This window comes from Garra rufa, chromosome 23 (genome assembly GCF_049309525.1).
Source record: "Garra rufa chromosome 23, GarRuf1.0, whole genome shotgun sequence".
Lineage (NCBI taxonomy): Eukaryota > Metazoa > Chordata > Actinopteri > Cypriniformes > Cyprinidae > Garra > Garra rufa.
In genome coordinates, this window is record NC_133383.1 from 28,736,009 (window position 1) to 28,752,171 (window position 16,163).

Genomic DNA, 16,163 nt, shown 5'->3' on the forward strand with positions numbered 1-16,163 from the left:
TCCAACATGCATCACTGTGGATGAGTAAACGGAGTATCTCTTAAGAAAGCCAATGTGCAAACTGCCGCAAATGAATCTAAGTAAGTAAGTCTTAGATGCTGTCACGAATGAGAAGGAGGAGATCTGGGTCCAAATGCAGGTGAGTATTTTTAATGAAATGAAAACAAACTAAACAAACAAAAAGGCCAACACGGCACAACTAGACATAAACTGAAATATAAAATAAACAATATCAGGAACAAAATCAAAGGTCAAGAAACTCGGAACACAGAATACAAACAGGACTAGAGACAGGATACAGGATACAATGCAACCAGACAGAGTGTAGGGAGAGTGGAGACTATAAAGACTGTGCTAATGGGGAACAGCTGTGGTGCTAATGAGTGTGACAGGTGTGTGTGACAAGACAGGTGTACCCAATTAGCGGAATGGGGTGCGGGAGGATGGGAGACAGTGACCTCTGGTGGGGAAGGGAGACACCACAGCTCAGACACGTGACAGGACCCCTCCTCTACGGAACGGCTCCCAGACGTTCCACAAGGCCGAACAAAAGTCTGGAGGGAGGAGGAACGGGGGACTGGTGAACCAGGGGGAGGGATGGCGGGCCAGGCCCGTGCAGCGGAGGAACGCGAGTTGGCTTCGCCGCCAGAGGAACGCAAGCCGGCCTCGCCGCCAGAGGAACGCCAGCGGCCAGAGGAACGTCAGTCGCCAGAGGAACGTGAGCTGGCATGGCTGCCAGAGGAACGTCAGCGGGCACCGCTGCCAGAGGAACGCGAGCCGGCATAGCCGCCAGAGGAACGTGAGCTGGCATAGCCGCCAGAGGAACGCCAGCAGTCACCGCTGCGTCCGGAACAGAGAGAGCGGTCACCGCCGCGTCCGGAACAGCGAGAGCGGTCACCGCCGCGTCCGGAATAGAGAGAGCGGTCACCGCCGCGTCAGGAACAGTGGTCTCCACCCCCTCCGCAAAGCAGGGGCGCTTCCGCACAGCCTCGGCACTGCGGGTGTCCATCGCCGCCAGGCAGGCGTAGATGAATTCGAACCTCTTGGCCGACGCCGCCTCGAACGACATCCCCGCCGTGTCGGGAACAGAGCTGGTGGTCGCTGCCCCCAGGCGGGGGAACGCCGCCTCCTCAAAAAAAAAATTACTCCCTGCTGGACCCATTAGTGCTGGCTGCATTCTGTCACGAATGAGAAGGAGGAGATCTGGGTCCAAATGCAGGTGAGTATTTTTAATGAAATGAAAACAAACTAAACAAACAAAAAGGCCAACACGGCACAACTAGACATAAACTGAAATATAAAATAAACAATATCAGGAACAAAATCAAAGGTCAAGAAACTCGGAACACAGAATACAAACAGGACTAGAGACAGGATACAGGATACAATGCAACCAGACAGAGTGTAGGGAGAGTGGAGACTATAAAGACTGTGCTAATGGGGAACAGCTGTGGTGCTAATGAGTGTGACAGGTGTGTGTGACAAGACAGGTGTACCCAATTAGCGGAATGGGGTGCGGGAGGATGGGAGACAGTGACCTCTGGTGGGGAAGGGAGACACCACAGCTCAGACACGTGACAGATGCACAACACACAATCATCTTCATTAAAAGTAGTAAGGCTAACTTATCTTTTCAGTCCTGATGCTGCGATCTCTCATGTGTGACCCTGGACCACAAAACCAGTCTTAGGTCGCTGGGGTATATTTGTAGCAATAGCCAAAAATACATTGTATGGGTCAAAATTATTGATTTTTCTTTTATGTCAAAAATCATTAGGAAATTAAGTAAAGATCATGTTACATTAAGATTTTTGTAAAATTCCTACTGTAAACCTATCAAAATGTAATTTTTGATTAGTAATATGCATTTATAAGAACTTAATTTGGACAACTTTAAAGGTGATTTTCTCAGTATTTTGATTTTTTTTTTGCACCCTTAGATTCCAGATTTTCAAATAGAGATGTATCTCGGCCAAATATTGTCCTATCCTAACAAACTATACATCAATAGAAAGCTTATTTATTGAGCTTTCATATGATGTATATATCTCAGTTTAGTAAAATTTAACCTTATGACTGGTTTTGTGGTCCAGGGTCACATATTGTGGTTTTTGATCTTGAAATTAGCTGATGCTGAATAAAGTGCAGCACATTTCTGGATATTCATCCATTTTGCAGGGACACATTTATTTGGCCTAGTGTAAATTTAACAGTTTTAAAAAATCAAATCAATATCCAATCAGAGAAAACACATGAAGTGACCAGGTGAAAACAGACCCTTAGAGTCTTTGTATGCCCAAAAATCAGAAGGTTTCAACAGCAGACAACCATTACTTCAACCTAAAATCACCTTGTGTGTAAAATCACCAGGTTAGATGGACAGGATTAAGTATATACTTTTAAGTTATATACTTAAAATATTGCATCTGCATAGTATTATTACATGCAAGTGTCCTTCAAATGTGCTTAAAAAAATCACAAGGGGTTTGTCACTTAGTAGTCTAAATGTAACAATTATTAATTCACTGATATTTTTTATATTTGTAATCTTGTAAACACGTTATCAGACTGTATAAATGAGTCTGGAATTAACAAAGTTTGTAAAGATAATGGCATCTGGTCCTAATGAAAGAGTTTTGTAAAAACCATATATGGCCTGACATACACAGGGGGAGTTTTCCTAGAGTCTTAACTCCCCACCCCCTTATAATGCAAAGGAAGGATGCAAGGAAAGAAAATGAGGAATCATAGAAAAATGACTCACTCGTAGCTTTTTTTGGAAGTGTCCTCACTCCATGTTTCTCCTTACTTGCCTCTTGGTGGTGCAACTAGAGAATTCTTTAAGATGGCTATCTTTGATTGGTTTCTGGGTCACAGGGTTAAGGATGGAGGAGCAAGGAAATGAGGGCATCATTTTGAGTATTGAGAAGCACCTCATGTCTGTAACACCCCTGGACTATTTAGTTGGTTTTTCCCATCAATCTCCCCCGCTGCTTTATGTACCTTGGTTTCTCCCTCATTGCCTGCACCTGTATGTGTTAATCAGTCTGTCTATTTAATGTGTGTGTTTCCCCTCAATCCTGTGTTCCTGTGTTTCCCGTGTTTCCCTTTGGATATATTAAATACATTTTGTTTTTCTACGTCGTTGTTCGTGTGCTTCGTCTGAATCCTGACAGAAAGACCGACCGAATACAGTTTTTTTCTCCACGTTTTGCCCTTGTTTTGTTTTTCGTTCTTTTGTCTCAGTCCTTTTGTTTCCGTGGTGTCATCACTATGAACCCCCTACTCTGTCCAGATTTCATCCTCCTCCAGCTGAAGCAGGGGGATCTACCGCTCGAGGGATTTACTGTCATGTTCCAGCTTGTAGCAAACACCACCAGCTACCTGGATGTGGATGGCCCTCGAGTGGATTTCGCTGCGTTTGTGGAGTGGACACTGGCGAGAAACAAACCCTCGTTCCCCGCCTGCTCCATGGAAAATCTCGCCAGTTTCACTCCAGACCCAGAACCCAGCCAGCCACCCCGACTTGTGGATTACGAGCCCGAGCCCAACGCAGACGAACACGAAGCTACAAACGCGACCAAGGAGCCATCGCCCATTGGAGCGACAGAGCGAGAGATCGCCACAGAGCTGGAGGAATTTGCATCTGACCAGGTGCGAGAGCCGGCCACAATTCCCGTGACGGTGGTAGTGTCAGCGGAGCGTGAGAGTGCTGAGAACAGCATCACCCACTGCACCGCCACTGAGGGTGAGCAAAATCTGGAACTGGGAAAAATTATAATGGACATAAACTCTAAAATTTCAACATGCATGGATTTCCCACCCACCCTCCCTCAGTTATCTATGTCTAATTGTCATAATACTTCAACCATGCCAGCTCTGCCTCCTGTCAGCCCCCCAGCTCACCCTCAGCTCACCTTCTGTGCGGTGGGGTCGCCGTGGGTCTGTCAATCGGCATCGGTGTCATGGCTGGAGGATCCCTCATCGTCGACTCCAGCCTCAGAGTCCTGGACTCTGCCTCGGCCCTCCGACCCTGCGGCTCCCTCGTCTCCATCGTCGCCCGTCGGTCCACCAGCTCCACCGGGCTCCATCCCCCCTCCGGCTCAGCCCTGGTCAGTCGTCACCCCACCTTCGCCTCTGAACTCTACTCCTCCAGCTGCGCCTCGTCGCTCCGTCCCTGTCTAATTGCAAATTAGAAGCCATTGCAAAGTTGCATTTGTCCTTTTTGTCAGTATGTCATAAATAGAATGAGGCATCAGTTTACTGTCAGATATTTGTTGTTTATGTCCAGTGTAGACTTACTGATTATAATAAGTTCTACTGTCTTTAGTCACATTGCACTGTTTGTGTCTGGTTGTTATCAGAGTTATAGATATGAGGCATCCGGTGCTTATTAAATCTTGATAGAGCCTATGGCCTAAAAGTAAAAAGAAAACTCCTTTAGTTATGTGTTTATCAATAATTTAAATAATTCATAATTCATTGGTGTCTAAAATTGGAAAATAATTTGAATAATTACTCTTTACATAATATACATAAGAACAATCCACACAGAAACACAAATTCCAAGGATTATAACATCACCTTAGTTAAGCTCTCACCTTCAATGAGCAAAAAGACTTTAAATAAAAAAAAATAGTTAGGAGTAAACATTACCCATCCAGTCACAGTATTATCTAAAGTCTGCCTACAGCCCTACAGCAGATATAATACTGTGGTTAGATGGGTACTACTTACTCATTCTTAAATCTAAAGACCAATCTTTTCATATACTGTTTTCTGTTTAAGCATGAATATAACAACACATTAGTTGTAGCATAATTCCCATCCAATAATGGCAATAAGTTTTGTGCTTTATTTATATTATATTTAATATCAAAGTAACGTTTTTCAAATTGTTGATTTCAAGCGGCATGTGAACAGATCATCTCCTCCTCTTTACTACTAGTTACACCACAAAAAAATAAAATAAATAAATAAACAGTACAAGTTGCTGAAATGTTTCATGTAATCGCACAGTGTTTCAACCGTGGAAAGACAATAAAACTATTTAATAAACAATAATATCACCGGAAATAATATGTGCACCATATTACATATTCATTATATTTTTGCATATTATTATTATTATTATATTACATATTCATAAGCTGTTGTCTTCATTATTAATGTACTCAATTGTTTGAGTAAATTTGTCATTTATTTTTCATAAGCAGTTTTATTCACCTGTTTTTGTTCTGACAATAAAGAGTAGTTTGAAACCAAAATTAAGGTTTGTCAGGTTGTCAGGTTTCTACAACTTTCATTTAGGAGCAAAAATATACCTTTACATTTAAAAGACACAAATACATTTATTGTGATAATTATTGATATTGACCAATGTGAAAAATTTTATCATGATAATTTTTTGGCCTTATCACCCAGCTCTAATGAGTGTCAACTCTGTAAATAAAATGAGCACAGCACAAATGCAAATCAAATATCTGTCTTGCCATTTCTATGCGCCTGTCAGAAACCAGAGCTTTTATTTAACATTTAGTTTATTGTTTTAATTAAACAATATTTTATAATTTTATGAGTTGGCATATTGGTTCAGTGAAAACTGTGAAGGGAACAGAATTAAATTTAAAATGGATTCTTGCATAATTTGACAACTTCCAGTTTAGGTCCTGCCTATTTCCAGATTTTATCCAAATACAGATACAAATAATTTTGAGACCACTACAAATACAGATACCAGCTCCGCTGCATACCCCTAACCTCTAGATTTGACAAATAATTTTTTTGTAAATTTAATGCATGTTTGCTAAATAAAGGACCAGGCTTTTTAAATTAAGGTTAAAGCTAAACTCTGCAGGGCTCTGGTAGCTGAACCAAACCAGTCAATTACTGAAGTGAATAGAACAGATTTAGTAACAGATGATTAGAACTGGTGGAATCACACAGTGGAATCTCCTACTTCAGGTCCTGTGATATTTAGAGCATTTTAATCTCCAGTTTATAACTTCACCAGACAGCCATCTCCTCAACCTTCCTTCTATATGCAGACTCATCCCCACCCTGGATGAGGTCGATGACTGTGGTATTGTCTGCAAACCCCAGGAGCTTAATAGAGGGGTCTGTATAGGTGGAGTCATATATGTAAAGGGAGAAGAGTAGTGGAGGGAGCATACATCTTTGTGAAGCACCAGTGCTGATTGTGCAGGCATCGCATGGAGATAGGAACAGTAATAGGTTTGGAACGACAGTGTTAAAGGCCAAACTGAAAGTCTCAAACAGGATCCTGGCATAAGTAATGCAGTCCCATGTTGATTGCATCATTCGTGAACCTGTTTGCCTGATAAGCAAACTGAAGGGGGTCTAGCAAGGGTCCTGTAATGTCTTTTAGGTGGGCCATTACCAATCTCTTGAATGATGTCATAACCACAGACATTAAATCAACAGGTCAGTAGTCATTCAGTCCTGCTATCTTGGGTTTCTTCAAGATGGAGATGATGGCGAGTGTTTGAAGCAGTAAGGGACTTTGCATAGCTCCAGCAATCTGTTCGAGATATAAAACTGTAAAAAGTTGTTAAAAGTCTTTAAATTGTAAATCTAAGGTTGATTTTGTCCTCTCTCTAGGTTGGAAAACTGCAGTATTACAGAAGGTGGCTGTAAAGAACTGGCTTTAGTTCTGAGATCCAACTCTTCACACCTGAAAGAACTCAGTCTCAGCAATAATGAACTAGGAGATTTAGGAGTTAAACATCTCTCTGATGGACTAAATGATCCAAATTTTAAACTGGAGAAGCTACAGTAGGTGTAAATATGTTATCCACTGATAAAGAAAACACATACACACTGTCCCCATATACATTAACTGGAAATAAAAAAAAATATATGTTAAGAAATAATTGGGGATGGGGTGGAGAAATATATCATTATTTCCTGCAATGCTGAAAGTGATTCTGTCTGACTACAGATAACTACACTTTGGGGTTTGAATTACATGCAAATTAATTAGCATTAGCAATTACAAATTACCATATAATTAATTACAATGTAAATATTATTACCTCAGTATCTGAATTACAAATTATTTATCTATTTATTTATATAAATACAATACTTCTCAAATCTGATTGGTTCAAGCAGTGTTCCAAGAGATAAACTGTGACCTTTCATTGGTTGTATACAGTGGGTAAAATAATAGTTTGATCCCCTGCTGACTTTGTACGTTTGCCCACTGACAAAGAAATTATCAGTCTATAATTTCAGTCTATAATCAATTGATCATTGATTTAATGAGTAAAATAAGTATTTGACCCCTTCACAAAACATGACTTGGTGGCAAAACCCTTTTTGGCAATCATAGAGGTCAGATGTTTCTTGTAGTTGGCCACCAGGTTTGCACACATCTCAGGAGGGATTTTGTCCCACTCCTCTTTGCAGATCGTCTACAAGTCATTAAGGTTTTTAGGCTGACATTTGGCAACTCGAACCTTCAGCTCCCTCCACAGATTTTCTATGGGATTAAGGTCTGGATACTGGGTAGGCCACTCCATGACCTTAATGTGCTTCTTCTTGAGCCACTCTATTGTTGCCTTGGCCGTGTGTTATGAGTCATTGTCATGTTGAAATACCAATCCACAAGCTATTTTCAGTGCCCTGGCTGAGGGAAGGAGGTTTTCACCCAAGATTTGACAGTACATGGCCCTGTCCATCGTCCCTTTGATGCAGTGCAGTTGTCCTGTCCCCTTAATGTTTTCACCTCCATGTTTGAGGGTGGGAATGGTGTTCTTGGTGTCATAGGCAGCATTCCTAAAAAAAAAAAAAAAAAAAACTTGGGTGCCAGATATCTTGCTGATTGATTGACGATCAAATACTTATTTCACTCATTAATATGCAAATCAATTTATGACTGTTTTGAAATGTGTTTTTATGTTTTTTGTTGTTGTTATTCTGTCTCTCACTGTTAAAATAAAGCTACCATTAAAATTATCGACCAACCATTTCTTTGTCAGTGGGTAAACGTACAAAAACAGCAGGGGATCAAATAATTATTTTCCCCACTGTAACTGCACTTGTATTTGTGCATTCCAGACAGATATGTTAGTCTGTGTATCAGTTGTTCCCCTTTCAGTCGAATCACTTCGACGTTACATTGGGATCTTGCTTGAGAGACCAATCATCTCTGAGCCTTATTGAAAAGGCCAATGAAATTTGGCGAGTGGACGTGCGTGCCGACCACGCCCCCGCACATACGGGTATATAAGACTTTTGCTTTCAGAGCCAATGGTTCGAGCCTTAACGCCTCTACTACAGAGAGAGATTAAAATCCAGAGTTCTTCGAGAGTTCATGCTCCCTCCCGCCGGTGTGCTGCCAAGACTAAAAGAGTGAAACTTCACAAAAGAGCTTTATTGGCGGCTGCCGGCGTGGTCCCGCGGGCAGCTGTTTTTACGGCTATAAAGCCTCCTTTGCATCCAGCGAGCAGCCCCGGCGAGTGCACGGTTGCCCCGCGGTTCCTCTCTGGGCAATCCGGGATCACAAAAGAGCAATTTCTCGCGGCCGATCAGGCGTTCTTTTCAGAATGGCTCTTCGGCCGTGCGTTTCTGGGTGTGGTAGTTTCCTCACCCCTGCGGATGGACGTGAACGCTGCCTCACGTGCCTGGGCTTGGGACATTCGAAGAACTCCGCGCCGCCACCGACTTCGCCCTCCGGGCCACGAAGGTCACGGCGCGTTCCCTTGGTCAGGTGATGTCCACCTGTGTGATCCCAAAAAGAGCGGTGGGTTAAGACCCATCCTGGATCTCAGAGCACTGAATCGGTCCCTTCTCAGGCTGCCGTTCAAGATGCTCACCACGACGCGTATGCTCACATGCATCTGCCCCCAGGATTGGTTTGCAGCCATCGACCTGAAGGACGCGTACTTTCACGTCTCGATTCTTCCTCGACACAGACCCTTTCTACGGTTTGCTTTCGAGGGTCGGGCGTATCAGTACAAGGTTCTCCCATTCGGCCTGTCCCTCTCTCCCCGCGTCTTCACGAAGGTCGCGGAGGCAGCCCTGTTCCCTCTTTGGCAGGCGGGCTTTCACATCCTCAACTATCTCGACGACTGGCTTCTCATAGCTCACTCGCGAGATCTGTTGTGCGAACAGAGGGACCTGGTGGTTCAGCACCTCAGCCATCTGGGCCTTCAGGTCAACCGAGAAAAGAGCAAACTCTCCCCAGTGCAGAGGATCTCTTTCCTCGGTGTGGAGCTGGACTCAGTAGAAATGACAGCGCGCCTTACCAACGAGCGAGCGTCATCGGTGCTGAAGTGTCTGGAAACAATCAGACACAAAACGGCGGTTCCTCTCAAAACATTTCAGAGGCTCCTGGGGCATATGGCAGCTGCAGCCGCGGTTACGCCGCTGGGCTTGCTTCATATGAGACCGCTTCAGCGCTGGTTACACGATCAAGTCCCGAGATGGGCATGGCACCGTGGCACACTCTGGATTGGTGTTTCCCCGCAGTGTCGCCGCCTATTCAGCCCGTGGTCCGACCCTGCTTTTCTTACGGGCAGGGGTGCCCCTGGGACAGATGTCCAGGCATACCGTGATCTACACGGATGCCTCCTCCACGGGTTGGGGTGGTGTATGCAACGGGCAAGCAGCATCGGGCTCCTGGACAGGACCCCGACTGCAGTGGCACATCAATTGCCTCGAGTTGCTGGCAGTGTTTCTGGCCCTTCGCCGCTTCCGACCGGTGTTGCGTCAGAAACACGTGCTTGTCCGTACCGACAGCACTGCGACCGTAGCTTACATTAACCGCCAAGGTGGTCTTCGCTCCCGTCGCATGTCTCAACTCGCCCGCCATCTGCTCCTCTGGAGTCAAACGTGGCTGAAATCGCTACGTGCCATTCATACTCCGGGGGAACTCAACCGTGCAGCCGATCAGCTCTCACGGCAGTCCACCCACCCCGGAGAGTGGCGACTCCACCCCGAGACAGTCCAGCTGATTTGGAGCCATTTCGGGGAGGCCCAGATAGACCTGTTTGCCTCCCCCGAATCCTCTCATTGCCAGCTGTTCTATTCCCTCTCCAAGGCCCCCCTCGGCAGGGATGCTCTGGCACACAGCTGGCCTCCGGGGCTCAAGTACGCCTTTCCCCCAGTGAGCCTCCTTGCACAGACCCTGTGCAAGATCAGGGAGGACGAGGAGCAGGTACTGCTGGTTGCGCCACACTGGCCCACCCGGACCTGATTCCCAGAACTTATTTCCCTCACGGCAGCCCCTCCCTGGAAAATCCCCTTGAGGAAGGACCTTCTTTCTCAGGGGATGGGCACAATTTGGCACCCGCGTCCCTATCTATGGAACCTGCACATCTGGCTCCTGGACGGGACACCTCAGACCTCGCTGGCCGTGATTAAAACGATCACTCAGTCCAGGGCCCCCTCTACAAGGCAGGCCTATGCACTGAGGTGGGGTCTGTTCGTCAGCTGGTGTTCCTCTCGAGCAGAGGACCCCCAGAGATGCATGATTGCAGTTGTGCTTTCCTTCCTGCAAGATAAGTTGGAGTGCAGGCTGTCCCCTTCGACTCTCAAAGTGTACGTCACAGCCATCGCGGCGTATCACGATGCAGTGGATGGAACATCCCTAGGTAAGCACCCACTGGTCGTGAGGTTCCTCAGAGGTGCCAGGAGGCTCAATCCTCCCAGACCGCACCTCTTACCCTCTTGGGACCACTCCGTCGCCCTCCGTGGCCTACGGGACGCCCTATTTGAGCCCCTCGCCTCAGTCGAGCTAAAATATCTGTCACTTAAGACAGCGCTCCTGACGGCGTTGGCTTCCATCAAGAGGGTAGGGGATCTACAAGCCTTCTCTGTCAACGAAACGTGCCTGGAGTTCGGGCCCGGCGATTCTCACGTTATCCTGAGACCCCGGCCCGGTTATGTGCCCAAGGTTCCCACCACGCCTTTCCACGATCAGGTGGTGAACCTGCAAGCTCTGCCCCTGGAGGAGGCAGACCCAACTGCTGCGCTACTGTGCCCAGTTCGCACTCTACGTATATACGTGGACCGCACTCGGCCCTTTAGACGCAGCCAGCAGCTCTTTGTCTGTTTTGGAGGTCAGCAGAAAGGAAATGCTGTCTCTAAACAGAGGTTGGCCCACTGGGTGGTCGAGGCCATCTCCCTATCTTATTTTATAGGTTTTCTATAGGCAACTTGTTGCTTATTGGTTTTACAATAAGTGTGTTTACATTGCTTAATAATCTGACAATGCATGCGGTCATGTAAATGTGTTTTACTTTATCAGAAAAAGACCATAAACAGATTTAAGCATAAACCAGTTGACACAGCTATTTTTTGACAGCTTTATTAAACATCACAACTCACATAATGAATACACTTTGACATGACTACAAGGAATAACCTAGTTTTTCAATAAGGTCTACACTGTGTACTTGCATTGCTGGGATGTGGGCTTTCATGTGAACTGAGAAAAAAAGGTTATTTAAATTAGGTGATTATACGAGTGCATTTAAATGTGTTCAATATTACACCTTCAATCTTTCCCTTCTGTCTGTAGCCTGGAAAACTGCAGTATTAGAAAGAAAGGGTTTGGTGTTCTGGCTTCAGTTCTGAGATCAAACTGCTTAAACTTGAAAGAGTTAGCACTAAACAGGAATGAGCCAGGAGACTCGGGAGTGAAGAAGCTTTCTGATGTACTTAAGATTCAAGACTGTAAACTGGAGAAACTACTGTAAGTATTATTTTATCACAATTTTACATTTTTATTTGTTTAAACACAGTGCTTCATATTTAAAGTCTTGACATTAAGAAGGCTACAGACCAGCTTGTAGGAGTAACATCCTTAGATTCTGATAGATGGCAAAGTTTTTATTCTTTAGGCCCAAAACATTCTCTAAGCAAGTGTGTGAATGAGAATAAAAACACTAATAGCTATGTTGCAATGGCTGTTGTATTGTGTATTAGTGTAAAACAGGGGTGCCCAATCCTGTTCATGGACATTTACCTTCCTGCAGAGTTCAATTCGAACCCTGTTCCAAAACACCTGTCTGTAATCATCAGGTGTTCAAGTGTATCAAATGTTCCTGTTCTCTTAGGTCCTGTCCCAAATCACACCCTAAATCCTGCTTTGAGTCCACTCTTTTATTACGTAATACAACATTGACTGTCGGGTACAAGTCTGCTGTGAAGCGCACCTTAGTGCGGGCTCCGAAGAAGTGCACTTTGAGTGTGCATAGCGGTTGCAGAGGGGGAAAGCTAAAATGACAAATGGGATACTCTACAGTCTCATGGACTAAACAGACATGCACTTACAACAGCCATTGTATGTCTGTAAAACAGCGAGTCCACATGAAGTGTATCATTTGGGACAGGGCCTTTATTATCTAATGTGTTTGATTAGTATTGGAGCTAATCGGAATGTAGGTCTCTTTAAAACACTTATTGTAAAGCTGGCTGCTTCAGTTCCTCACCCTTTAAGTCTGCATTATTCAGCATGTTCTTCAGCTAGCAGACTACACAGAGGCAGAAGACCTATTTCACCCCAAATCATAATATATTGCGTTAAATACAAAACCTGTCCTAACTAAAAGAAAACAAGCTGACAAAAAGATTGAATCCAACATTTGAGAATAACATAGCATTACGAGAAATTGACTAATATTTTTTAAAAGGCTGGTTATTTTTGACAAGGAACACTAAAGGGGCTAAAATGTTTTCAACATTTTTGTATGGCTTAATAAAATGTAAATGATATCTCTTACTGATATATATAGTAGAAAACCCATGAAAGATTTACGTTTTTTTTTTTTTTTTAATCCACATCGTTTTATACATATTTTGGACTATGGGGGGCTCCATTATGACATGAAATTGTTGCACTCTGTGAGCTACCAAAAGCCTCAAAGACAACAGGGCTAAAGTTTAGAGAACAAAGACATGGGTCTTTAGGAAGTGTGTGTGCATTTTCCCATTCTTTTCTCCTCTACTTATCGCTAGGAAAAGCAGTCAAGACTTACATCATTTTTCTTGTTGCCTTTCAACTGAAAATTACAACCAAAAGCTGCATAATGTGGCATTGTATCAGTATTTTATTTTTCCGAGCTGTTGCAGTAAAAATAGCAACAAGTAGTGTCAGTAGCTCACCATGTGCAGCCATTTCATGTCATTGAAATGATAGCGCCCAGTCCAAAATATGTGTAAAATGATGTGGATTTTTTAAATAACTAAAGTCTTTCATGGGTTTTCTACTACATATTCCAGTAAGATACATGGGGATGATTACATACCTGACAAGTTTTATAAAGAAGGTCATGTTTGAGCAATAATTATTAAAATGTATGTTAGGATACTTAGAGTTCTCTATTGGTTGACTTACAATTCTTTCTATGTTATAAGCAGTGAAGTTAAATTTTGCTTAATAAAACTTAGCAACTGTGCCAAGTTTTATGTTTTCTTGTTTTCAGCTTGGAAAACTGCAGTATCAAAGAGCAAGGTTGTCTTGCTCTGTCTTCAGCTCTGAAAACAAACCCCTTACACCTGAGAGAACTCAATCTGAGCTGGAATGAACTGGGAGATTCAGCAGTGAAGGAGCTCTCTGAATTACTGGAGGATCCACACTGTAAACTGGAGAAATTACAGTTAGTATTTTTTTTTATAATTACTGTTATCTATAATATAGATAATATTTTTGAAATTTCAGTAATAGTATAGTTGTTATATGTAGCCTTGTTTGCCTTTGTTTTGCACTGTTTATCATTTGGTTTCTCCCTTTGTCTCCCCCTATCATTTTGTGATCATTTGGTTTAGTCCTCATTTGGTTTATCCCTGTCACCTGTGTTTCATGATTAGTTCCCCTTTATAAGTCTGTTTATTTCCTGAGTTCTCTGTCGGTCATTGAATGTAGTATACGTGTGTGGAGTTTCTTGTGTTGTCTTCATAAAGATTCGTATTAAAAGGATTATTCTTTGAACTTTGTCTTCCGGCTCGTCTAACCAGCACGGTTCGTTACAGAATGACCGACCAAAACAGTAGTGCTGAGGAACGGCTGTGGAGTTTGAGGCAGAGCGGTCGGGAGTTGGAGCGGTATGTGGAGGATTTCATTGAGCTATACCATCAGGTGAGCTGGCCCGACGCCTCTATCGGCATTGTGTTTCTGTTGGGGTTGGACAAAGATACTATTCGTTGCGATCTCTCTGTTCATGATTTCCCGTTTATCGAATTGGTCAATATCATTCTCTATTTAAACTGCTCTAATTTCGAGATAGAACAAATAGAGAATGTCAGTCCGATGCAACGTCCAACCCCCTCAGAAACACATCACATCGCACCAGCTCACCCGAAGTCAAGAACCTCCACATACCGATCCAACAGCTCGGACCGCCTGCCACGCCCCGAACATCCAGAGATCCTCCAGAGCTCCATAGCCTTCCTCAGTCCAATACCGCTGGCCACAACGCCTGAGTCTAGACGCAAGATGGCTGCCGCCACGCCGGTGTCTGCACGTAAGATGGCCGCCGCCACGTCAGCGTCTAAAGTCTGCCCGAGTCTGCCCGAGTCTGCACGCAGAATGGTTGCACCACCCAAATCTGCACGCAAGATGGCTGCAATGCCCGAGTCTGCACGCAAGATGGCCGCCGTTCCTGAGTACCAGGCCGAGATGGCCGCCGTTCCTGATTTCCCGGCCGAGATGGCCGCCGTTCCTGATTTCCAGGCCGAGATGGCCGCCGTTCCTGATTTCCAGGCCAAGATGGCCGCCGCTCCTGATTTCCCGGCCGAGATGGCCGCCGTTCCTGATTTCCAGGCCAAGATGGCCGCCATTCCTGATTTCCAGGCTGAGAGGGCCGCCGTTCCTGATTTCCAGGCTGAGAGGGCCGCCGTTCCTGATTTCCAGGCCGAGATGGCCGCCGTTCCTGATTTCCAGGCCTAGATGGCCGCCGTTCCTGATTTCCAGGCCTAGATGGCCGCCGTTCCTGATTTCCAGGCCGAGATAGCCGCTGTTCCTGATTTCCAGGCCGAGATGGCCGCCGTCCCTGATTTCCAGGCCTAGATGGCCGCCGTTCCTGATTTCCAGGCCGAGATAGCCGCTGTTCCTGATTTCCAGGCCGAGATGGCCGCCGTCCCTGAGTTCCTGGCCGAGATGGCCTTCGTATCTGAGTTCCCGGCCAAGGAGGATAATATGGATCTGAGGGGCATGGCGATTTCTATGGAGTTCACTGCCCCAATCCTCTCTCCTGGATCTCCGCTGGTTCCGCCCAGCTTTCCAGAGCCTCCGCTGGTCCCGTCCAGCCTTCCTGAACCTCTGCTGGTTCCACCCAGCTTTCCTGAACCTCCGCTGGTTCCACCCAGCCTTCCAGTATCCGTGCCTCCAGAGCCCGCTCCTCAAGAGCGCCGTCCAGAGCCCGCTCCTCCAGAGCACCCTCCAGTGTCCGACCTCTCTCCTGAGCGCCCTCCAGAGCCGGCGTCACCTCCAGCATGCTTTCCCATGATCCCCTGGGCAGGCTACACCCTGGATTTCCCCAAGAAAATTTTTTGGGGGGGGGGCTACCCCTCTGATCCGCCATGGCCACGTGAACTGTCTGTCCGGCCGTGGCCTCCTGACCCACCATGGCCACGTGAACTGTCTGTCCGGCCGTGGCCTCCTGACCCACCATGGCCACGTGAACTGTCTGTCCGGCCATGCCCTCCTGACCCACCATGGCCACGTGAACTGTCTGTCCGGCTGTGGCCTCCTGACCCGCCACGGCCACGTGAACTGCCTGTCCGGCCATGGCCTCCTGATCCCCCTAACCCACCTTGTCTCCCTGATCCGCCCTGGAGGCTCTCCCCGTTTATGTCATCCTGATCCCGTATCAGCCTCCAGGGCGCCCGCCCTCCCTCCCCGGTAGTATTGTCACGGCGCGAGACGCGCCTACCGGGAGGGGGGAGTAATGTTATATGTAGCCTTGTTTGCCTTTGTTTTGCACTGTTTATCATTTGGTTTCTCCCTTTGTCTCCCCCTGTCATTTTGTGATCATTTGGTTTAGTCCTCATTTGGTTTATCCCCGTCACCTGTGTTTCATGATTAGTTCCCCTTTATAAGTCTGTTTATTTCCTGAGTTCTCTGTCGGTCATTGAATGTAGTATACGTGTGTGGAGTTTCTTGTGTTGTCTTCATAAAGATTCGTATTAAAAGG

At 45.5% G+C, this 16,163-nt stretch overlaps 1 protein-coding gene across 1 annotated transcript in view; it reads left to right on the top strand.

Moving 5' to 3' along the window:
• Positions 1–14,451, top strand: part of LOC141298995 (NACHT, LRR and PYD domains-containing protein 3-like) — a 48,397-nt gene extending 33,946 nt beyond the window's left edge. The window contains exons 9-11 of the mRNA XM_073829279.1: positions 6,622–6,795; positions 13,455–13,628; positions 14,256–14,451. Coding sequence (XP_073685380.1) covers positions 6,622–6,795; positions 13,455–13,628; positions 14,256–14,451 — 544 coding nt within the window. The remainder of the gene's footprint in view (positions 1–6,621; positions 6,796–13,454; positions 13,629–14,255) is intronic.
• The last annotated feature ends 1,712 nt before the right edge of the window (positions 14,452–16,163 follow it).